A 24,961-nucleotide genomic window follows, 5' to 3' on the forward strand; every position below is an offset into this window, starting at 1 on the left:
GGTAGTGTGGACGGTCTCTCAACATGGCGCCTGTTTTTACGTAACAAGGGCCATGACTGATGACATCATGGTAACCACAGGATTGATCTCTTTCTCAGAGGTAGGCTATTGAGTCTAGCATGGAATATTTCATGATTACCAGGACAGAGATACAGGCCCTAAGTTCCTCCAGGAACGAAGAGGATCAAGTAAATAAGTTAGGTTAGAGACATTGGAAATCAGTTGATTTTTTCTGATCAAAGATACCGGGTAGCATTGTGATCAATCTAACGCCGTACTCTAAGCTGTTCCCAGATAGTGTGCAGGGTAAGCATACTGCAGGTCGGGAGACAGACAGTCCTCTATTCTGTAAAAGTGAAACTAACGACCTCTCACTCCTCGTGGGGAGAGTAACACAATCTAACAGAAGCCCTCATGTGCATTCAGGTATATCCAGAAAAACTGCTTCAGATGGGGAATATACTGTAGCGTGACTCACCACACCCAAACAAGTGTAGGAACTAGCTTTGTGTTGACTGTTTCAGTCCCAACCATATAAAAAAAGACTATTGTTTACTAAATAACAAACTATAGTATATGCTAGTATATACTGCAGTGTTTTTACATTGCTGTAGTATTTACTATAGTGTTTTTGTTTTACTATCTTTGACACAGAATTGGGGCTTCCTCCTTGAGGAAACCTACTGGACATATACTAAAAGAGGACATTTCCATAACCTGTAGGCAACACAATATATGGTCAATACTTGGCATGTAGTTTTGTCACTCATGGGGGGCACAAATTGGGCTATTGGGGAGAGAAATGGGTGGGGTATATGCAAATTAAATATGAGCATATCGACACAGTCTGTACTATAGTATTCTACAGTATACTACAGTTTACGACAGAATTCTATAGTAGGCCTGAGTACTATATTATTGAGGGTTACTACAGTGTGTAGGATAATATGTTTGTTATGCAGGTGAATGAGGACCCAAAAGCGACTTGGCGAAAACAGAGTCTTTATTCCAGCAAAGGAAAAAGGCAATACTCCTAGACAAATCAGAGCAGAAAACAAAACATAAAACTAATTCCACTCGTAGTGACGAGGACAGACTGGAGACTCGACCATAAACTGTAGGTTGCCTCGGGAAGGCACCGACCGTAGCAGACTCAGATACCTGCTCACACGCAGCATCTGAGGGAAACAAGACACAGCACGGCGAACAATATACAAGGATCCGACAGGACAGAAACGGAAGACAAGGGGAGAAATAGGGACTCTAATCAGAGGGCAAGATACGGAACAGGTGTGAAAAGATTAGATGATTGATTAGGGGAATAGGAACAGCTGGGAGCAGGAACAGAACGATAGAGAGAGGAGAGAGAGGGAGGGGGAGAGAGAGGGATAGAAAAAGGGAACGAACCTAATAAGACCAGCAGGGGGAAACGAACAGAAGGGAAAGCATAATGACAAGACAATATAAGACAAAACATGACAATGTTGCTGTTTACTACTGAATTCTACAGTAAATACTGTTGTATTCTATAGTAAACTGTAGTATTCTTTTCATGTGGGCAGGGACACGCCTACTTTAGTGTCTTATCACTGGAAACACACCCTCTCTCTCACTCACTTACACACACATATACTGTACATACACACACTGCAGCACTTATCTGCTTTATAAGGTGGAGTCAGCCCATCTCCCCACACTGTGAGTGAACCACCTCTGTCTACCTCTCTGACAGACATAAATCAGGGGGTTTCTCATGGGAATGATCTGACTTAAATCTAACAAACTGTTTTCCCATGCTGAGGCTTGATGATGTAACAAACTCTCCACAAACATTTAGATAAATGCTTCGAATCCACACACACTCAAGCGCGCATGCACACACACTACAGTAGAGATGGGCGCGGTTAATTAAATATCTGGATATATGAACGTATTTTAGTGATCAATTGCTTGGGGGTGGCAGGTAGCCTAGTGGTTAGGGCTTTGGACTAGTAACCCGCAAGGTTGCTAGATCAAATCCCCGAGCTGACAAGGTAAAAATCTGTTGTTCTGCCCCTGCCTTGTTAACCCGGTGTTCCTAAGTTGTCATTAGGCCTATTTTAAGAACGCAAAACACTCACCAGAAAACCTTGTTACAGAATCAGTTCCATCATGGTGAAAATATTACTTCTCATTCACTGTTGCTGTTAACCAAACCACTGGAGAAAAGCAGCATCTGTTTACCTCTGCCATTCATCGAGAGTCAATAGCAATTACTATCCGGATGACTTAAAAAAATTATGATATTAGTCGAATAATCAAATAATATAAAATCTGCATCCATACCACGCATAGGCACACACACACGCACACGCACACACACACACACTTCAAATGGGAAACCTGGAACAAGATGGCGCCAACGATGGTCGCCCTGTTGCTAGCTCCCAACCAACGTCGCAGGCTTTTGTTTATTTTAGTGTTATTTTTTACTTTAATTGAACAGAAAGGTTCCAGTGTTATGTCCTATGAATGACAATGACTTATGGACATCAGATCGAGGATAACTCACCACAAGTTTGAATTTCCGGAGCTGGATCCTTTGTCTGGATTACCCGAAGCAGTTCCTTTCATCACTGGAGCCCTTTTTCCAAGAAGATGCAGCCGGAGAAGGGTAAGGCAAGCTTTAGTACTAGTCCGATTTAAGTTAAAAGGGTAAACCACCCTCCGCTTCCTAGTATATTACTTGCTAATGTACAGTCTCTGGAAAATAAAGTTTGCAAGCTCAGAGCGCCGATTACCTACCAGATAAATACAAGAGACTGACTTAACTGCCTCACATAGACTTGGATTTTGGGGGAGGGGCCTTTATCAGGCTATACAGCCATCAGGGTTTTCCAGACATCGCACGGACTAGGAAAAATTACTTTGCGGGAAAAACAAAGGCGGAGGAGTATGTTAAAATCAACAACACATAGTGCGATTGTAGGAATGTACAAAGCCCTTAAGAGTTTCTGTTCCCCTGACCTGGAGTACCTCACGATCAAATGCCAACCCCATTATCTCCTGAGAAAAGGCACCTGTGATATGGTCTGTACAACGCTGGTCTGACCAATCGGAATCCATGCTACAAGACTGTTTTGTTCATGTGGACAGGGATATGTTCCGGGCCGCCTCTGGGAATAACATCAACAAATACACTGATTCTGTCTCTGGGTTCATCAGAAAGTGCATAGAAGATGTTGTTCCTATAGTGACGATTAGAATATACCCAAACCAAAATCCTTGGATAGATAGCAGCATTCGCACAAAACTGAAAGCAAGAATCAACGCATTTAACCAAGGCAAGGTGACTGGAAACATGGACAGAGAACAAACAGACCACCTATGACCTCCACAAGACAATCAATCAACGAGGCAAAAAGACAGTACTGGGAGAAAGTGGAGTCGCAATTCAATGGCTGAGACATGAGACGTATGTGGCAGGGACTTCAGAGTGTCACTGATTATAAAGGGAAAAACAGCACACCTTTTTCCCACGCTTAGAGGAAAACAACACAGAGCCGCCGAATTGGACCCCCGCTGCTCAAGAGGACTGCGGGCTTCTGATCTCTGTAGCTGACGTGAGTAGGACCTTCAAGCGTGTTAACCCTCACAAGGCTGCTGGTCCAGATGGCATCCCAAGCCACACTCTCAGAGCATGCGCAGACCAGCTGGCTGGAATGTTTACGGACATTTTCAACCTCTCCTTGTTGTTGATTCTTTTGTGAAGAATCAACAACAAGTGGGACACAATCATGAAGTGGAACGACATTTATTGGATATTTCAAACCTTTTTAACAAATCAAAAACTGAAAAATTGGGCGTGCAAAATTATTCAGCCCCTTTACTTTCAGTGCAGCAAACTCTCTCCAGAAGTTCAGTGAGGATCTCTGAATGATCCAATGTTGACCTAAATGACTAATGATGATAAATACAATCCACCTGTGTGTAATCAAGTCTCCGTATAAATTCACCTGCACTGTGATAGCCTCAGAGGTCCGTTAAAAGCGCAGAGAGCATCATGAAGAACAAGGAACACACCAGGCAGGTCCGAGATACTGTTGTGAAGAAGTTTAAAGCCGGATTTGGATACAAAAAGATTCCCCAAGCTTTAAACATCCCAAGGAGCACTGTGCAAGCGATAATATTGAAATGGAAGGAGTATCAGACCACTGCAAATCTACCAAGACCTGGCCGTCCCTCTAAACTTACAGCTCATACAAGGAGAAGACTGATCAGAGATGCAGTCAAGAGGCCCATGATCACTCTGGATGAACTGCAGAGATCTACAGCTGAGGTGGGAGACTCTGTCCATAGGACAACAATCAGTCGTATATTGCACAAATCTGGCCTTTATGGAAGAGTGGCAAGAAGAAAGCCATTTCTTAAAGATATCCAGAAAAAGTGTCATTTAAAGTTTGCCACAAGCTACCTGGGAGAAACACCAAACATGTGGAAGAAGGTGCTCTGGTCAGATGAAACCAAAATTGAACTTTTTGGCAACAATGCAAAACGTTATGTTTGGCGTAAAAGCAACATAGCTCATCACCCTGAACACACCATCCCCACTGTCAAACATGGTGGTGGCAGCATCATGGTTTGGGCCTGATTTTCTTCAGCAGGGACAGGGAAGATGGTTAAAATTGATGGGAAGATGGATGGAACCAAATACAGGACCATTCTGGAAGAAAACCTGATGGAGTCTGCAAAAGACCTGAGACTGGGACGGAGATTTGTCTTCCAACAAGACAATGATCCAAAACATAAAGCAAAATCTACAATAGAATGGTTCAAAAATAAACATATCCAGGTGTTAGAATGGACAAGTCAAAGTCCAGACCTGAATCCAATCGAGAATCTGTGGAAAGAACTGAAAACTGCTGTTCACAAATGCTCTCCATCCAACCTCACTGAGCTCGAGCTGTTTTGCAAGGAGGAATGGGAAAAAATTCAAATTTCTCGATGTGCAAAACTGATAGAGACATACCCCAAGCGACTTACAGCTGTAATCGCAGCAAAAGGTGGCGCTACAAAGTATTAACTTAAGGGGGCTGAATAATTTTGCACGCCCAATTTTTCAGTTTTTGATTTGTTAAAAAAGTTTGAAATATCCAATAAATGTCGTTCCACTTCATGATTGTGTCCCACTTGTTGTTGATTCTTCACAAAAAAATACAGTTTTATATCATAATGTTTGAAGCCTGAAATGTGGCAAAAGGTCGCAAAGTTCAAGGGGGCCGAATACTTTCGCAAGGCACTGTAAATGACTATCGCCCTCACACATTCACTTCTGTCATCATGAAGTGCTTTGAAAGGCTAATCAAGGACCATATCACCTCCACCTCCATTGAACCACTGCAATTTGTATACCGCCCCAACAGATCCACGGACAACACAATCGCCATTGCACTGCACACCGCCATATCCCACTTGGACAAGAGGAATACCTATGTGAGAATCCTGTTTATAGACTATAGCTCAGCTTTTAACACCGTAGTGTTCTCTAAACTTGTCACTAAGCTTAGGGCCTTGGGTCTGAACTCCTCCCTGTGCCATTGGGTCCTAGATTACCTGAGAGTCGGCAACAACACCTCCGCCACACTGATCCTCAACACGGGGGCCCCACAGGGGCATCTGCTCAGCCCCATCCTGTACTCCCTGTTCACCCATGACTGTGTGGCCAAGCACGGCTCCAAATCATCAAGTTTGCTAAGGACACGGCAGTGTTAGGCCTGATTAGCAACAACAAAGAGACCGCCTACAGGGAGGAGGTGAGAGCCCTGTCAGAGTGGTGCCAGGAAAATAACCTCTCCCTCAACATCAACAAAATGAAGGAGCTGACCGTGGACTACAGGAGACAGAAGAGGAAGCATGCTCCCATCCACATTGATGGGCCACAGTGGATAGGGTCAAAAGCTTCAAAGTTCCTCGGTGTGCGTATCACTGAGGACCTGGAATGGTCTCACCACACCGACAGCGTGGTGAGGACAACAGCGCCCCGAGAACTTCAGTCAGCTGAAGAAATTTGGCATAACCCCAGGACCTTCACGAGCGTCTACAGATTCTGTTGGGCTGCATCACTGCCTGATATGGAAACGGCACCACCCTCAACTGCATTGCTCTGTGCGGTCAGCCCAACGCATCATCGGGGGCACGATGCCTGCCCTCCAGGACATTTACAGCACAAAGGAAGGCCAAAAAGATAATTAAGGACCAGAGCCACAGACTGTTTACTCTCAACATCAGACTGTTGAACCGCTTCTATTACCAGGCCATCAGACTGTTGAACAGCTTCTATCACCAGGCCTTCAGACTGTTGAACAGCTTCTATCACCAGGCCATCAGACTGTTGAACCGCTTCTATTACCAGGCCATCAGACTGTTGAACAGCTTCTATCACCAGACCATCAGACTGTTGAACAGCTTCTATCACCAGGCCTTCAGACTGTTGAACAGCTTCTATCACCAGGCCATCAGACTGTTGAACCGCTTCTATTACCAGGCCATCAGACTGTTGAACAGCTTCTATCACCAGACCATCTGACTGTTGAACAGCTTCTACTACCAGGCCATCAGACTGTTGAACAGCTTCTATCACCAGACCATCAGCCTGTTGAACAGCTTCTACTACCAGGCCATCAGACTGTTGAACAGCTTCTACTACCAGGCCATCAGACTGTTGAACAGCTTCTATCACCAGGCCATCAGACTGTTGAACAGCTTCTACTACCAGGCCATCAGACTGTTGAACAGCTTCTACTACCAGGCCATCAGACTGTTGAACAGCTTCTACTACCAGGCCATCAGACTGTTGAACAGCTTCTATCACCAGACCATCAGACTGTTGAACAGCTTCTACTACCAGGCCTTCAGACTGTTGAACAGCTTCTACTACCAGGCCATCAGACTGTTGAACAGCTTCTACTACCAGGCCATCAGACTGTTGAACAGCTTCTATCACCAGGCCATCAGACTATTGAACAGCTTCTATCACCAGGCCTTCAGACTGTTTAACAGCTTCTACTACCAGGCCATCAGACTGTTGAACAGCTTCTACTACCAGGCCTTCAGACTGTTGAACAGCTTCTATCACCAGGCCTTCAGACTGTTGAACAGCTTCTACTACCAGGCCATCAGACTGTTGAACAGCTTCTACTACCAGGCCATCAGACTGTTGAACAGCTTCTACTACCAGACCATCAGACTGTTGAAAGGCTTCTACTACCAGGCCTTCAGACTGTTGAACAGCGTCTATCACCAGGCCTTCAGACTGTTGAACAGCTTCTACTACCAGGCCATCAGACTGTTGAACAGCTTCTACTACCAGGCCATCAGACTGTTGAACAGCTTCTACTACCAGACCATCAGACTGTTTAACAGCTTCTACTACCAGACCATCAGACTGTTGAACAGCTTCTATTACCAGACCATCAGACTGTTGAACAGCTTCTATCACCAGGCCATCAGACTGTTGAACAGCTTCTACTACCAGGCCATCAGATTGTTGAACAGCTTCTACTACCAGGCCATCAGACTGTTGAACAGCTTCTATTACCAGGCCATCAGACTGTTGAACAGCTTCTATTACCATCAGACTGTTGAACAGCTTCTTTTACCATCAGACTGTTGAACAGCTTCTATCACCAGGCCATCAGACTGTTGAACAGCTTCTACTACCAGGCCATCAGACTGTTGAACAGCTTCTATCACCAGGCCTTCAGACTGTTGAACAGCTTCTATCACCAGACCATCAGACTGTTGAACAGCTTCTACTACCAGGCCATCAGACTGTTGAACAGCTTCTACTACCAGGCCATCAGACTGTTGAACAGCTTCTACTACCAGGCCTTCAGACTGTTGAACAGCTTCTACTACCAGGCCATCAGACTGTTGAACAGCTTCTACTACCAGACCATCAGACTGTTTAACAGCTTCTACTACCAGACCATCAGACTGTTGAACAGCTTCTACTACCAGACCATCAGACTGTTGAACAGCTTCTACTACCAGACCATCAGACTGTTGAACAGCTTCTATTACCAGACCATCAGACTGTTGAACAACTTCTATCACCAGGCCATCAGACTGTTGAACAGCTTCTACTACCAGGCCATCAGACTGTTGTACAGCTTCTACTACCAGGCCATCAGACTGTTGAACAGCTTCTACTACCAGACCATCAGACTGTTGAACAGCTTCTATTACCAGACCATCAGACTGTTGAACAACTTCTATCACCAGGCCATCAGACTGTTGAACAGCTTCTATTACCAGGCCATCAGACTGTTGAACCGCTTCTATTACCAGGCCATCAGACTGTTGAACAGCTTCTATCACCAGACCATCAGACGGTTGAACAGCTTCTATTACCAGACCATCAGACTGTTGAACAGCTTCTATCACCAGGCCATCAGACTGTTGAACAGCTTCTACTACCAGGCCATCAGACTGTTGAACAGCGATTACTAGCCGTCTACCAGGTGATGCACACAACACTCACTCACAAGAAACACACACAAGCTGTCCCACACACTTCATACTCACAAACACACACACATACACACTCATCCACTCACACACAGCAAACACTGCTGTCCCAAGTCATAGAGACATTGAACCACTGGACACTTCCCGTTTCACAATGTTTCACAAAAACTATATTCCTGCAACGCTTGTGATTGTTTTCACATTTAATTTATGCCCTTTCTTGCACTATGATGCACCATGATGTTCTGATAAACATCTATTTTTTGGGGGATTCAAGCCTCAGTTTTGGATTTATTCCATTTTTCGACAGTGTGCAGGTCTCCATCTCTTTCAATACTGTATTCCCGACATCGCTCATTCTAATGTTTATACTACTGTACTTTGTATTTAGCTACACTGCTTTTACACACTGCATATACTGGATTCTACTAATATACATATAATTCTTAGTATTGTCATGCCCTGGCCATACAGAGGCTTTTATTCTCTATTTTGGATAGGCCAGGGTGTGACTAAGGTGGGCATTCTAGTTTCTGTATTTCTATGTTTTCTATTTCTTTGTGTTTGGCCGGGTGTGGTTCTCAATCAGAGGCAGCTGTCTATCGTTGTCTCTGATTGAGAACCATACTTAGGTAGCCATTTTTCCCACCTGTCTTTGTGGGAAGTTGACTTTGTTTAGGGCATGTAGCCTTTGAGCGTCACGGGGTTTTTTTTGTACTTTTTTGTAGTGTTTATAGTTTTGTTCGGTGTCATTTTGATTAAATAAAAGAAAATGTACACTCACCACGCTGCACCTTGGTCCTCTCCTTTCAACGGCCGTGAAAGTATATCTGGTGTAAATTCACCCTCTGTATGTGCATATAGATTGCATTTTGATTAATGTTACAGTGCTAATATCTGGTTTGTTAATTGGATTCGTCCCGACGTTCATTCTTCATTTCTTGTTGTACTTTATTTTTTTTATTTTTTTGTTACATTTAAAATGATTTGTGAACTTGTTTGACGTTTTACTGCATTTTTAGGCGCTAGTAACATCAGCTATAACATCTGCTAAGCTGTATACGCGACCGACACGCTTCGATTTGATTTGACACACACAGACATTTGCAAGTGGTCCGGGGCGTGAATCCTGTGCTGCCTGGTGGCCTTTGTTCACTAATGTAGGTCTCCAGTCGAAGAGGCTGCATGGCCCTGAGACTGTTGGACTGTAAATCACATGATGGGCCTCCAGGGCGAGGCTGTGAAAAGAGCCTAAGATGGAGGATGGAAGGCTTGAGGATGAGGGAGGGGATGAGAGATATGAACATGTAGCCCAGCGCTCACTCTCCATATCCCGGTTGTGATTTCACAGTCGAACAAAGTCATTGGACACCATTAGCACCATTCCAGCGCCAGACAGCTCATTAGCTCGCGTCCTTCTAACAGCCTGAGAAGAATGTGCTGTCTCTTGAAGGTTGCGCTTCCTTGACTTTCACTTGGTTACATTGGGAGAGGGAATTACCCTAATTTAACTGAATCTGTAGCTGTTTTCCTCATCTCAAACTGTCGTCAACAGGGTTCAGGTTGACAATGGGTATACTGTATTGAGCCTAACCTTAACTTGCACAGATGAATCCCCATAGATTCTTCCAGATGGCTATCCCATCTTTATCCGGGAGCCCTCTCCACATGACCTAAATAGGTCAATGTTCCTGATGTAGTTGGAATCCCTAACTAGGGGTGTGCTCTACTGCAAGCTGCAGATCTGTCTCACTGTCCTGTATGCTGCTGCCATTCCTAGAGGGCCTACTGTTTACTATGCGGAGCAGGCTCCTGTCACTCTCATGATATTACCCTGGTCCTGATGCTCCAGGAGAGGGCTTCAAAAGCCCACAGCTGCAATAACAATGTAAGAGCAGCAGAGAAAAATAAGAAACTCTGTTGGAGCCTCTGCTTCATATTATATTACTGCCCTAACCTAGGCCCTACCCTTACTGGGCCCTACCCTTACTGGGCCCTACCCTTGCTTCAGCTGAGCAGCCATGCCCTATAACACACATTCTAAATCGCTGGCCCAAACGTCCACCTCACACATTCACATTTAGGTACAGAGATGCCCGAGAGGATGTTGTGTGACGTGTAACAGGCACAGCAATGTAACGGAACACAATGTGACATACACTGCGAATGGCGAGATATGTTTCAGAAACATGTTTCGTCGTGGGCCTACATAAAACATCGATCGATTAGAACGTCAAGTGTGCTTTAATAACTGGAAGCGTCTGTTTGTACTGAGGCCTGGTTGAAGCTCTGACGATCAGGTTTACACATGGAAAATACTGTACAGGCTGCAACTGCAATAGTACAGTAGTCCAGGGTTTTACATCCGGGATGTAACGGTTTGACTATGCTGAGGACTAAAGTGTCTGTTTACAGATGCTTCCTAATGAAGTCAGATGTGTACTGGTGGATTTATCTCCCCCTAGATGAATACAAGTCGATGGGCCGCAGTCTCCATACTATACACTTTCTTGTCAGTTTCTCTCCATCATCTCAGCGGACGATGACCTCAGCAAAGCCCTATAATCCACTTTCGGCTTCTGTCGAATGTAGTCATTTCGATGTGAACATGGTTTTATAGCTAGATGTTTTCCAGTCTGTAAATCTTGTGATTGGATTGGATTGTTTTTTTCCCGCGGCAGATCTAAAACATGACACAGAGTAGTTCCTGAACACAGAGGCCTTCCTTCAAGGAAAATATTAGGAACCAGAGAGTGAAACTATGACAGGAAATTGTAGGTCTAAGTAAAGACAGATTATGGGATCTTGTGCCTCCCCCCTGGAGCACAGAGAGAGCCCTTCCTGTGACCCGTGGAGATGTAAAACACGCTGGCTTGAGGCTCATGCCGCTACTGACAGCGAACATTACACAGTGAGGGGGAGACAGACAGCCATCCAAAGACTATTACCTTGTAGAGTTTTGTTGAACTCCTGACAAAGTCTTACAGCATTTGTACTCGAGTTCAAAACCATTACAACATTCCTCACATTTCTTGATTCAGTTATTTGGAATGAATGTTTAAAAAAAAAAAAGTGGAATGGATGTTGATCTGTTTAAATCCTGCAGTGTGCAGAGGGAGTGGTGGATTTCGAGTATATTTTGATATCTCAGGGGAGAGCCTGTAGGCATGGCTCTCTTCTCTCTTTCCACTTTGATCATCCTAAGAATCCCTTACTTTATTTTCTATCATAGCTTCATGCTAAACTTCCCTCTCTCTTGTTTTTCCCCTTCGTCCTAGGATACTGTGAGTGTTACTAAAGATGTCCGATAGTGTCGATATTGAAGAGAAACCGCCAGCCCCTCCCTTGAGAATGAACAGTAGTTCCCGAGACTCTTCATCAGTGAATCACGGCTCCAAACCTCTCCCAATGGCTCCTGAAGAGAAGAACAAGAAGGTTCGCCTGCGCTCCATCTTCCCTGGAGGAGACAAGAGTGAGTAGACATCTGCATCACCCTTTACTATAGTATAGAACTAGGGCCCTGAGTATGTCCTGACCACGTCACCTAAATATGAATAACTAGGCCTGGAGTTCTTGTGGGTTTCCACGAAACCCGAGACATCCTCACTGGCTCACGAGGTCAAGTGAAAACAAGGAACCCATTGATCAGTGATCTAGTCACATCACTGTTTTATTAGGGTTGGGAGCCCTCTCTGAGCTATGCAATTTGGGATATGGGTATTGTATTTATTTTTAGCTCTGCCCTTGGCAAAAAAAGTGAAACAATCTCAGTTATATAAAAGTTGCTAGAGTCATATAATCCTTGTAAAAACAGTTCTTATTCAAAAAATATTGAAAATCGCTGTTCAAGAATAATGACACCGATTTCAATGTACAGTCCATTCTGAAAGTATTCAGACCCCTTGACCATTTCTACATTTTGTTAGGTTACAGCCTTATTCTAAAATGTATTCAATTGTTTTTTCAATCGACACACAATACCCCATAATGACAAAGCAAAAACAGTTTTTTATTAAAAATGTAAAACAAAAACATTACATTTATATACAGTACCAGTCAAGAGTTTGGACACACTCATTCTCACTCATTCAAGGGTTTTTCTTTATTTGTACTATTTTCTACATTGTAGAGTAATAGTGAAGGCATCAAAACTATGAAATAACACATATGGAATCATGTAGTAACCAAAAAGTATTAAACATATCAAAATCTATTTTATATTTGAGATTCTTCAAAGTAGCCACCCTTTGTCTTGACAGTTTTGCACACTCTTGACATTCTCTCAACCAGATTCATGAGGTCACCTGGAATGCATTTCAATTAACAGGGGTGCCTTGTTGAAAGTTAATTTGTGGAATTTCTTTCCTTCTTAATGCATTTGAGCCAATCAGTTGTGTTGTGGCAAGGTAGGGGTGGTATACAGAAGATAGCTATATTTGGTAAAGGCCAAGTCCATATTATCTCAAATAAGAAAAGAGAAACAACAGTCCATCGTTACTTTAAGACATGAAGGTCAGTCAATTCGGAAAATGTCAAGAACTTTGAACGTTTCTTCAAGTGCAGTTGCAAAACCCATCAAGTGCTATGGTGAAACTGGCTCTCATGAGGACCACCACAGGAAAGGAAGACCCAGAGTTACCTCTGCTGCAGAGGATAAGCTCATCTGAGTTACCAGCCTTAGAAATTGCAGCAAATAAATGCTTCACAGAGTTAAAGTAACAGACACATCTCAACATCAACTGTTCAGAGGAGACTGTGTGAATCAGGACTTCATGGACAAATTGCTGCAAAGAAACTACTACTGAAGGACACCAATAATAAGAATAGATTTGCTTGGGTCTAGAAACACAAGCAATAGACATTAGACCGGTGGAAATCTGTCCTTTGGTCTGAAGAGTCCAAATGTAAGATTTTTGGTTTCAACCATCGTGTCTTTGAGAGACGCAGAATAGGCGAACAGATGATCTCCGCATTTGTGTTCCCACCATGAAGCATGGAGGAGGAGGTTTGAAGGTGAGGGGGTGCTTTGCTGGTGACACTGTCTGTGATTTATTTAGAATTCAAGGCACACTTACCCAGCGTGGCTACCACAGCATTCTGCAGCGATATGCCATCCCATCTGGTTTGGGCTTAGTGGGACTATCATTTATTTTTCAACAGAACAATGACCCAACCCACCCCCAGGCTGTGTAAGGGCTATTTGACCAAGAAGGAAAGTAATGGAGTGCTGTATCAGATGACCTGGCCTCCACAATCACCCAAACTCAACCCAATTGAGATGGTTTGGGATGAGTTAAAATCAAACGTTTTGTCACATGCGCCGAATACAATAAGTGTAGACCTTAACGTGAAACGCTTACTTACAAGCCCTTAACCAACAGTGCAGTTCAAGAAGAGTTAAGAAAATATTGACCAAAAAAACTAAAGTAAAAAAAATATAATTAAGAGTAACACAATTCAACAACTCAACAATGATGAGGCTATATACAGGAGGTACCGGTACCGAGTCAGTGTGCGGGGGTACAGGATAGTTGAGGTAATTTAGGTAGGGGTGAAGTGACTATGTATAGATAATATACAGCGAGTAGCAGCAGTGTACAGTACAACAAACAAATGGAGGTGTGGGGTGGTCAATGTAATAGTCCGGTGGCCATTTGATTAATTGTTCAGCAGTCTTATGGCTTAGGGGTAGAAGCTGTTAATGAGCCTTTTGGTTCTAGACTTGGTGCTCCGGTACCGCTTGCCATACGGTTGCAGAGAAAACAGACCATGACTAGGGTGACTGGAGTCTCTGACAATTTTATGGGCTTTCCGCTGACTATTATATAGGCCCTGGATGGCAGGAAGCTTGGCCCCAGAGATGTACTGGGTCGTACGCACTACCCTCTGTAGCGCCTTACGGTCAGATGCCGAGCAGTTTCCTTACCAGGCGGTGGTGGAACCGGTCAGGATGCTCTTGATGGTGCAGCTGTAGAACTTTTTGAGGATCTGGGGACCCATACCAAATCCTTTTAGTCTCCTGAGGGGGAAAAGGTTCACAACTGTCTTGGTGTGTTTGGACCATGATAGTTTGTTGGTGATGTGGACACCAAGGAACTTGAAACTCTCGACCCGCTCCACTACATTCCCATTGATGTTAATGGGGGCCTGTTGGGACCGCCTTTTCCTGTAGTCCACGATCAGCTCCTTTGTCTGGCTCACATTAAGGGAGAAGTTGTTGTCCTGGCACCACACTGCCAGGTCTCTGACCTCCTCCCTATAGGCTGTTTCATCGTTGTCGGTGTTTAGTCATTGTTGTCGATGTTAAGGTGTTTAGTCACCAGGGTCGTTAGCTTAGTGATGAGCTTCATGGGCACTATGGTGTTGAACGCTGAGCTGTAGTCAATGGACAGCATTCTCACATAGGTGTTCCTTTTGTCCAGGTGGGAAAGGGCAGTGTGGAGTGCGATTGAGATTGCGTCATCTGTGGATCTGTTTGGGCGGTATACGAATTGGAGTGGGTCTAGGTAATCCAGGAGAATGCTGTTGATGTGAGGCATGACCAACCTATCAAAGCACTTCATGGCTACCGATGTGAGTGCTAAGGGGCGGTAATCATTTAGCCAGGTTACTTTCGCTTCCTTGGGCACAGGGACTATGGTGGTCTGCTTGAAACATGTAGGTATAACATACTCAGTCAGGGAGAGGTTGAAAATGTCAGTGAAGACACTTGCCATTTGGACTGCAGAATGAAGGAAAAACAGCCAACAAGTGCTCAGCATATGTGGGAACTCCTTCAATACTGTTGGAAAAGCATTCCAGGTGAAACTGTTTGACAGAATGTCAAGAGTGTGCAAAGCTATCATCAAGGCAAAGGGTGGCTACTTTGAAAAATATATAATATATTTTGATTTGTTTAACACTTTTTTGGTTACTACATGATTCCATATGTGTTATGTCATAGTTTTGTTGTCTTCATTATTATTCTACAATGTAGAAAATGGTAAAAGTAAAGAAAAACCCTTGACTGGTACTGTAAGTATTCAGACCCTTTACTCAGTACTTTGTTGAATTAACTTTGGCAGCGATTACAGCCTTGAGTCTTCTTGGGTATGACGCTACAAGCTTTCCTGTATTTGGGGAGTTTCTCCCATTCTCTCAAGCTCTGTCAGGTTGGATGGGGAGCGTTGCTGCACAGCTATAGTCAGGTCTCTCCAGAGATGTTCGATTGGGTTCAAGTCCGAGCTCTGTCTGGGCCACTCAAGGACATTCAGAGACTTGTTCAGAAGCAGCTCCTGCGTTGTCTTGGCTGTGTGCTTAGGGTCGTTGTCCTGTTGGAATGTGAAACTTTGCCCCCAGTTGGAGGTACGCACTCTGGAGCAGGTTTTCATCAAGGATCTCTCTGTACTTTGCTCCGTTCATCCTTCCCTTGATCCTGACTAGTCTCCCAGTCCCTGCAGCTGAAAAACATTCCCACAGCATGATGCTGCCACCACCATGCTTCACCGTAGGCATGGTGCCAGGTTTCCTCCAGACCTGATGCTTGGCATTCAGGCCAAAGAGTTCAATCTTGGTTTCATCAGACCAGAGAATCTTGTTTCTCATGGTCTGAGAGTCTTTAGGTGCCTTATGGCAAACTCCAAGCAGGCTGTCATGTGCCTATTACTGAGGAGTGGGTTCCGTCTGGCCACTTTACCATAAAGACCTGATTGGTGGAGGGATGCAGAGATGGTTGTTCTTCTGGAAGGTTCTCGCATCTCCACATAGTCACTCTGACAGAGCTCTAGAGTTCCTATCGGGTTCTTGGTCACCTGCCTGACCAAGGCACTTCTCCACCGATTGATCAGTTTGTTTAGGCGGCCAGCTCTAGGAAGAATCTTGGTGGTTCCAAACAGGCAACACTGTTCTTGGGGACCCTCAATGCTGCAGAAATGTTTTGGTACCCTTCCCCAGATCTGTGTCTTGACACATTCCTGTCTCTGAGCTCTATGAACAATTCTTTCAACCTCATGGCTTGGTTTTTGCTCTGACATGCACTGTTAACTGTGGGACCTTATATAGACAGGTGTGTGCCTTTCCAAATAATGTCCAATCATTTGAATTTACCACAGGTGGACTCCAATCAAGTTGTAGAAACATCTCAAGGATGATCAATGGAAACAGGATGCACCTGAGCTCAATTTCGAGTCTCATGGCAATGGGTGTGTTTTTATTTTTTATAAATGTGCAAACATTTCTAAAATCCAGTTTTTGCTTTGTCATTATGGGGTGATGTGTGGTAGATTGCTGAGGATTAAAAAAAAAACATCAATTTTAGAATACGGCTGTAATGTAACAAAATGTGGAAAAAGTCAAGGGGTCTGAATACTTTCCGAAGGCACTGTATCATCTCTTTAAAATCCCTGTCCCAGTATTAGAAATAGATCTGCATGTTCTTTTGTTCCTCCGTGCAGCAAACAAGAAGAAGGAGAAGGAGCGTCCTGAGATCTCCCTGCCCTCAGACTTTGAGCACACCATCCATGTTGGTTTTGACGCTGTTACAGGGGAGTTCACTGTAAGTTTCAGTGTCAAATAGTTTTTGTCGTATGTACAGGATACATGTGGTATATCACCGTCTAAGGAATTGCTTACTTGCGGGTTCCTTCTCGACAACGCAACAACAATAAGAACTAATAAAAGATAAGAATACGAACGTAAAGTAAATGGCTTATTAGAATAGAATAAACATTTTAGCACAAGTATAATACAGGAAGGCACAATTTATAGTCCAATAGTACATATTTAAGAGACAGATCAAGGTATTTCCAGTGCATATATTTATACAGTATATCACAGACAAGGAAGGTGTCTAGTAGTAGCTATTAGTACACCCGTATCACCCATATTACCACTACTTGTTAACTATAACCCAGACATGAAAAGGTGTGCAGTGGCGGTAGCAATGAGGACAAAGAGTGGATCTAACCCCTGACCTATGACCTGTGACCTCTCTCCCCCAGGGCATCCCAGAGCAGTGGGCGCGCCTCCTTCAGACCTCCAACATCACCAAGCTGGAGCAGAAGAAGAACCCTCAGGCCGTGCTGGACGTGCTCAAGTTCTACGACTCCAAAGAGACGGTCAACAACCAGAAATACATGAGTTTCACCTCCGGAGGTGAGAACACACAAACACACAATGCCCAGATCATCTCGCTGTCTTACGTTTTCTGAATAAAATTTAAAAAATGTGCTACTGAGCAAAAGCTTTGACTATTTATTGGAGAGTCTACATGCGGATCTGTCAGCGTGTTGTCACTGTTAGAGAATTGGACGTCGGGCAATGATTCCTTTCTCTTTCAGACAAATCCGCACATGGATACATAGCAGTCAACACTCTGGTAAGTGCTCACCCATTTCTAACATGTCCCTTTCCTCTCAACAACGAATTAGCCCACATTTGTTGAAAGAGAAACAAATATGAGCTTGCACACGTTGTAGTATTTTCTCCTCAGACGTAGAGTGCTGTGGAGCTTTTGTAAGGACTGTAAGCGAAGACTGTCTATTATCATTACCCTGACCTCACACGACTGTCTCAGAGTCTAAACGTCCCTTTGGAAATCAGCCTAATGACTCTCTCTGGGCTGCCACAATGGCTCAGTTTATTTGAATAATGAACCGTTTTGTCATATTTCATATATTTTGAAAACCATTGTCCCTATAGGCTCTTGAACGGGTAGTTGTGTACGGGTAACTGTCTACACAAGTGACGGAACCAATCTCCTCACTGTATGATAGCTAGACTGGTAAGTTCTAGTCGGAACTAGAAGCACAAGCATTTCGCTACACTCGCATTAACATCTGCGAACCCCTGTGTATGTGACCAATACAATTTGATGTGATTTGATTTGGGGGTTGGGGGGGGGGAGTTGCTATTGACAAAATATTCTTTGGACAGTTTCATTGGTGGACTGAGAAAGAAGACTCAGATGGCCATGTGCACTCACCTGCCTTTAGTCTTTCTGTCTGTTGGCACTTTACCCCTGGCATGGGTGTGAGGAGTCTGAGCACGGAGACCCTTCTCTCTATTATGGTTTTGTTATGTCTGGAGAAGGCTGTTGTTCCCAGGCAGTGGTGCTGGGCCTGTTGACTCCCAGCCCTCTTGAGGGTCCTGACGAAGTGTTGATAGAGCAGGTCCGTAAGGAGCCGGTTCCTGAGCCTGGCAGTGGGTACCACGCCTCTCAATCGCTCAGCCCTCTGATAATATGTAATAACGTGGTGGTGTTCAGTTTACAGTCCCGAAGCGAAAGGTTCTGCCACTAATATCACTGTAGTGATCACCTTGGCATCGCCACTCCCCAAAACATGATTTGTGTCTCTTCGCCCAGGAAAATCTCTCCTCAGTATGTGAGGATCCATTCATCTGTGTTAGATGTTGATGATGTCATTTATTCCCCAATCACTCCGTAGCGGTCCCCTGCCCTCTGCCCTCTCCCGTCACGCTGTAGTCCAGTCCTTTGCTCTGTAATGTCGTGTGGGTCTGTGTTCAGTAAATCCTCCCATTTTCAACCTTCACATTCAGAACCGACTGCTGTCGTCTGGGCCTCCTGTCAGCCATAGAACCTGCAGTGCATTATTTGACAAGGTAAGTCCTCCATATTACTTTCTACATAACCTCTACATTGGCTGTACTCTAACTTGAACCATTTTGAACTCTTAATGTTGTTGATGCTAGATTTGCCCAATTATCCAGGCTCCATTGGATGAAAATGAACAGGACTTACCGATGAACATGACTTGCCATCCGCAAATGTTTGAGATTTTAGAGACATCGTCGTTCTCTATATTTAACTTGAATCTGGCTACATTTCGTAAAGCAATGGAGGCGTCTCTATTTCACCACTTGGCTGTAAGCATTTCCCTTAACCAATTCCAAATGGCCCATCCTTTAACTGCAGGGGCTGTGAGGCGCATGCCTGAGAGGGCTGTGACGATACTCACATTCCTGCACGCCTGATCCCATGTGCACCACGTAGCCAATATGTGCCTGCTTTAATAGTCCATCGGCTGTTTGGATCTGGCCGCATGGCCCAGTAGAAACCTGCTAGCCGGGCGCTACTTACCATTAGCCAGCTAGCCTCTCATCTCCTCTGCCCGCCTTCAGCTCTATCTGTTGTGTCTCTCGGGCTCTTCTCAGAACACTGACCCTTCGTATCCCCCCCATGGCAGGGCTTAAACCAGACCACCTTCCACTGCCAAACGAAGGACTGCTGGCTTGCCACCATTGCATAGCCTGCAGCTAGTCACCACTACTGCTATGCTGTGCTGCTTTGGCTGTTCTTTGCCATCTTACATTGCATACTCAGGCTAGAGATGGATGAAATCTATCCCACCTTTACAGAACAGGTTCACCAAGATGATGGTGTTTACGATGGCGTACAGTACAGAGGGGAGAGACATGAGAAATCATTTACAGAGGAGCAAATAGGGACAGGGAGGGGCCTTTGCGTGGCTCTTTCACCACCATCATAGTTGGTATTGTGGCCTAGCGTACTGTAAGACTGGATGATGTTTTTAGTGGCTCCTGGTTGGAGTTGGAGTGTTGGGTCAGGGGTTGTTTTGCATGTTTGGTTCTCCAGGTCCAACCGTATGCTTTATTATGCAGTTCTATGAGCTGACGCGGAAATATATCACGACAGAGTTTATCGGGGTGGCAGGGTAGCCTAGTGGTTAGAGCGTTGGACTAGTAACCGGAAGGTTGCAAGTTCAAATCCCTGAGCTGACAAGGTACAAATCTGTCGTTCTGCCCCTGAACAGGCAGTTAACCCACTGTTCCTAGGCCATCATTGAAAAGAAGAGTTTGTTCTTAACTGACTTGCCTAGTAAAATAAAATAAAAAATCCCCATTAGCCTTGTTGTAGCATGTTTTCTAATTTGAACTGTTCTTAACTCTCGTTTTAACTCTGTTTTTAACTCTCATTTTAACTCTTCTTTTGCTGTAAAATTATTCACTCTCAAACCTCACCCTCTTACAACCCCCCCCCCCCCAACCCCCAAGCCCACCCAAATCCCATCCATGCCATACCCTACTCTCTTGTCTTTTCTCTTTCTGGTACATACATTTACATTTACATTTACATTTAAGTCATTTAGCAGACGCTCTTATCCAGAGCGACTTACAAATACCTCAGCCCGTAAGCCATTCTAGTAGCTATTCTCTCCAGGTTTAAGCAAGCTGATCATGTCGAATAACTACATTCCTAATTACACGTGTCAAATCCATGACAATCTTTCTGTTTTACCCCGTCCTAGTTCACAGCCGAGCACCCTGTTGTAATAGAAGGTGTTTATAGTGAGCTTGGACATGCTTCATTACATGGACCATTAGGAGTCCCTGGACTGACCGTTGACAGTAATGCAGGTGATGCGGTCTGTCCCAGCGGTGTCAGATTGTCACAGTCCAACATACTACAGACCTCCTCACTGACCCCTTGTTTTACCCCTCAGGGTGCAAAGACATCCACAGAGCCCCCGATAGCGCCCCCTGTGTCAGAGGAGGAGGAGGAGGAGGAGGAAGAAGAGGAGGAGGACGACGATGATGACAATGAGCTTCCGCCCGTCATCGCACCTCGACCTGAGCACACTAAATCTGTGAGTCACACTGAGGTTATGAACGATGACTTAAAACCTTGTTACAGATCTAGACAGACTTACAGTCTTACTATCTCAACAACTCAACTCACTACAGAGCTGTAGAGTGGTCATGTTTCCCTGCTCCTCTCTGACTGTGTCTGTGTCCTGCTCCTCTCTGACCGTGACTGTGTCCTGCTCCTCTCTGACCGTGACTGTGTCCTACTCCTCTCTGACCGTGACTGTGTCCTGCTCCTCTCTGACTGTGTCTGTGTCCTACTCCTCTCTGACCGTGACTGTGTCCTGCTCCTCTCTGACCGTGACTGTGTCCTACTCCTCTCTGACCGTGACTGTGTCCTGCTCCTCTCTGACCGTGACTGTGTCCTGCTCCTCTCTGACTGTGACTGTGTCCTCCTCCTCTGCGTACAGATATACACCCGCTCTGTCATCGAGCCCTTGGCGCCTCCCGCCCCTGTGAAGGAGGTCACAACCCCGCCGGAGTCCCAGGTCTTGCCAGAGAACACATCCAGCACTCTGTACCGCAACACCGACCGGCAGAAGAAGAAGTCCAAGATGACAGATGAGGAGATTCTGGAGCGACTGAGTATGTTGTCTCTTTGTGGACCTATGGAGCATGGAGAGTCCCATAGAGAGTGTGCTGTAACTGTACTGTGTTGTGTGTCTAGGTCTCCAAACCCATCCCACTGCAGTGATTAGTGTGGGCTGCTCAGTAAGCCAGAGATTACAGCCTTAGGATGGCCAAGCGCCCCTCCGTAGTCTGAGTGCTGCAGTGTCTGCCTGTGTCCCTGTCCAAAAACATCAGCAGTGCTCTACTGAGCAGGCCAACCGTTCAGCATGCAGCAGTGTATTTGGCTGCAGTACGATGCCCCACAGCAGGCCTCATCCCTGAGTGGCGTGGGCAGAGGAGTGTGTGTGTAATGCAGGGTTGCCTTCCCCATGGTCGTGCTGTGTGTGTGTGTGTGTGTGTGTGTGTGTGTGTGTGTGTGTGTGTGTGTGTGTGTGTGTGTGTGTGTGTGTGTGTGTGTGTGTGTGTGTGTGTGTGTGTGTGTGTGTGTGTGTGTGTGTGTGTGTGTGTGTGTGTGTGTGTGTGTGTCTCAGCCTGACCTAGACCCCCTATTGTCATGCTCTCACACCCTCTACACTCTCCACTAATCACCTCTCTCTGTCCTCCCAGGGAGCATTGTCAGTGTGGGGGACCCCAAAAAGAAGTACACACGCTTTGAGAAAATAGGACAAGGGTAAGTCCACCTTCAATCCAAATCCACCAGCTACTTACTTTCTCTTATTGGACTAAAGTAGTCTTTGGTAGTCAGCCCAGCGTCTTTGGTAGTCAGCCCAGCGTCTTTGGTAGTCAGCCCAGCGTCTTTGGTAGTCAGCCCAGCGTCTTTGGTAGTCAGCCCAGCGTTTGGTAGTCATCCCAGCGTTGGTAGTCAGCCCAGCGTCTTTGGTAGTCAGCCCAGCGTCTTTGGTAGTCAGCCCAGCGTCTTTGGTAGTCAGCCCAGCGTCTTTGGTAGTCAGCCCAGCGTCAGCCCAGCGTCTTTGGTAGTCAGCCCAGCGTCTTTGGTAGTCAGCCCAGCGTCTTTGGTAGTCAGCCCAGCGTCTTTGGTAGTCAGCCCAGCGTCTTTGGTAGTCAGCCCAGCGTCTTTGGTAGTCAGCCCAGCGTCTTTGGTAGTCAGCCCAGCGTCTTTGGTAGTCAGCCCAGCGTCTTTGGTAGTCAGCCCAGCGTCTTTGGTAGTCAGCCCAGCGTCTTTGGTAGTCAGCCCAGCGTCTTTGGTAGTCATCCCGGCTGAAAGAAATAAAGACTGAGTCTCACTCAGAAGTGACTAGAGACAGAGAGGAGAGAAAGAACGAAGGGTCTGAGAGAGAATAGAGAGAAGTAGAGAGGAAATCAGAATTGTATCTAGGCTTGGCTGCGGGCCAGATGAGCTCAGCCTGCGCTCTCTCTCTCTCTCTCTCTCTCTCTCTCTCTCTCTCTCTCTCTCTCTCTCTCTCTCTCTCTCTCTCTCTCTCTCTCCTCTCTTCTCTCTGAGAGAGCTGGAGTTTCGGGTGAGCTTAGCCCTGATATCACCACTCCCTCCACCTCAGTCCTGAACACAACAACAGCAGCTTCCAGCTCCCTCCAGCACTGCAGAGACACTCTGTTTGTCTGTGTAGCCTCATCTAACACACCCCTAAGGGCTCCCCTGATCAATGTGGGTGGTAATGACAGACAATCTACACACACCGTCTATAAATTAAAACAGCTGTGCAAAAAGATAAGAACACTACTCTGTGGTTACACACAGATTCCTCTGATTGAATCGACTGGAAAAATGTTATCTAATGATGTGAGCTGTTAACAAACCTGGAGATTGATCACGAGACTATTCCTGAGGAGTCAATAATTAGTATGGATTGGTTGCACAGCTACATAACAGAGTGTTCGTTACCTGGCCTGCTGCATGGTATCAGTGTCTGGGCCAGGGCCAGGGACTGGGCCTGAGAATGGTCCTGGGCTGGGCCTGGGCCTGGGACTGGGCCTGCCTCCACGAGAGCTGACTGGACCAAACATGAACACTCTTTCATTATTCATACACTCTCACAATGCAATACACTGGTGTAGCGTGACAGTCTCAGGGATGGATGGAGGGAGGGGTGGAGGGAGGGAGGGAGAAGAGGGCAAGGAGAACAGAGTGAGGGAGAGAAGTGGGGAGAGAGAGAGATGTGTGACTTGACCCAAGCTCTGACTTGTCACTTGTGAAATCAGTCTTCCACTTCATTCTGTCTAATAATAACTTAATAACATGAACTTTTTTTATTTGTATAGCACTTTTCAATGCAGGTAACAAAGTGCTTCACGTCATAAAATAATAATATAAAAGTACTAACAAAGACAGGAGGAAGGAGACCGAAAGAAGAATCATACATTAAAAGCAGCTTTATAAAAGTTGAAATCTTATGAAGACTTCAGCAGGGATTTAAAGAGGCACTGAATCTACAAGCCTGATCTCCTCTGGCATACCATTCCAAAGTCTAGGGGCCCTAATGGCAAATGCCTGGTCTCCTTTCCTTTTCAATCTAAACTTTGGAGTGGTCAACAGTGCCCTGCCAGAGGATCTCAGGCTGTGTCCTGGCTCGTAGGAAGATTAAAGATCAGAGATATAGGATGAGGCTAAACCGAGTCTAGCCTTAAACGTGATTAATAACATTTCATCTATTTTAAAAGTGACTGGTCGCCGGGGCACAGAAGCTAAAATAAGTGTGAGACGGTTACATTTTCTGGTGCAGAACTGCAGCATTTTGAACTGACGGTAGACAATGGAGCCAGTTCTGACTGAGGACATGGATGCAAAGAGTTACAGTACTCGTGTAACTCTTTCCCCTCGTGAGGGGGAAAAAGCATCTAGCTATAACTTTCCCCCGGATCAGTGACTGAATGAAAATCCTTGGACTGGAGGACCTTTTTAACATCCAGTTTGAGGTTTCGGTAAAGGGTCAAAGACGACACCAAGGTCTTTGGCCATACGCTTTACATCGGTCGACAAATAACCAAGGTTCTTTACAATCTGGGTTCTAGCAAGGTGGGGGGACAAATAAAACAACCTCTGATTTCTTATCACTGAGCTGGAGAAAATTGTCAGACATCCAACATTTGATGTCAGCAAGACCCTTGCGGAGGGTAGCTATGCTAGCTTGGCCGCTGGGTTTGATTAGTAAATAAAGCTATGTGCCATCCGCATAGCAGTGAAACGGGATGTAATGATTGCAGATTATGTCACCAAGGGGAAGCCTGTACAGGGGGAAAACGATGGGGCCCAGAATTTAACGCTGGGGGACACCATAGTGATTCGCTTCTGGGGATGACACTG

General features: G+C 45.3%; 1 protein-coding gene and 1 non-coding gene across 2 annotated transcripts in view; one reads left to right on the top strand and one right to left on the bottom strand.

Moving 5' to 3' along the window:
• Positions 1-24,961, top strand: part of LOC124007196 (serine/threonine-protein kinase PAK 3-like) — a 56,408-nt gene that overhangs the window by 19,428 nt on the left and 12,019 nt on the right. Inside the window, exons 2-9 of the mRNA XM_046317590.1 lie at positions 11,787-11,980; positions 16,941-17,041; positions 17,487-17,640; positions 17,826-17,863; positions 19,045-19,107; positions 20,970-21,113; positions 21,522-21,696; positions 22,288-22,351. Of these exons, the coding sequence (XP_046173546.1) occupies positions 11,809-11,980; positions 16,941-17,041; positions 17,487-17,640; positions 17,826-17,863; positions 19,045-19,107; positions 20,970-21,113; positions 21,522-21,696; positions 22,288-22,351 (911 nt within the window). The 5' untranslated portion in view covers positions 11,787-11,808. The remainder of the gene's footprint in view (positions 1-11,786; positions 11,981-16,940; positions 17,042-17,486; positions 17,641-17,825; positions 17,864-19,044; positions 19,108-20,969; positions 21,114-21,521; positions 21,697-22,287; positions 22,352-24,961) is intronic.
• On the bottom strand, positions 658-710 carry LOC124015934. The gene has a single exon (XR_006835258.1). It is a non-coding gene; the product is annotated as a U7 small nuclear RNA (small nuclear RNA).

The sequence above is a fragment of the Oncorhynchus gorbuscha genome, linkage group LG02, assembly GCF_021184085.1.
Source record: "Oncorhynchus gorbuscha isolate QuinsamMale2020 ecotype Even-year linkage group LG02, OgorEven_v1.0, whole genome shotgun sequence".
Lineage (NCBI taxonomy): Eukaryota > Metazoa > Chordata > Actinopteri > Salmoniformes > Salmonidae > Oncorhynchus > Oncorhynchus gorbuscha.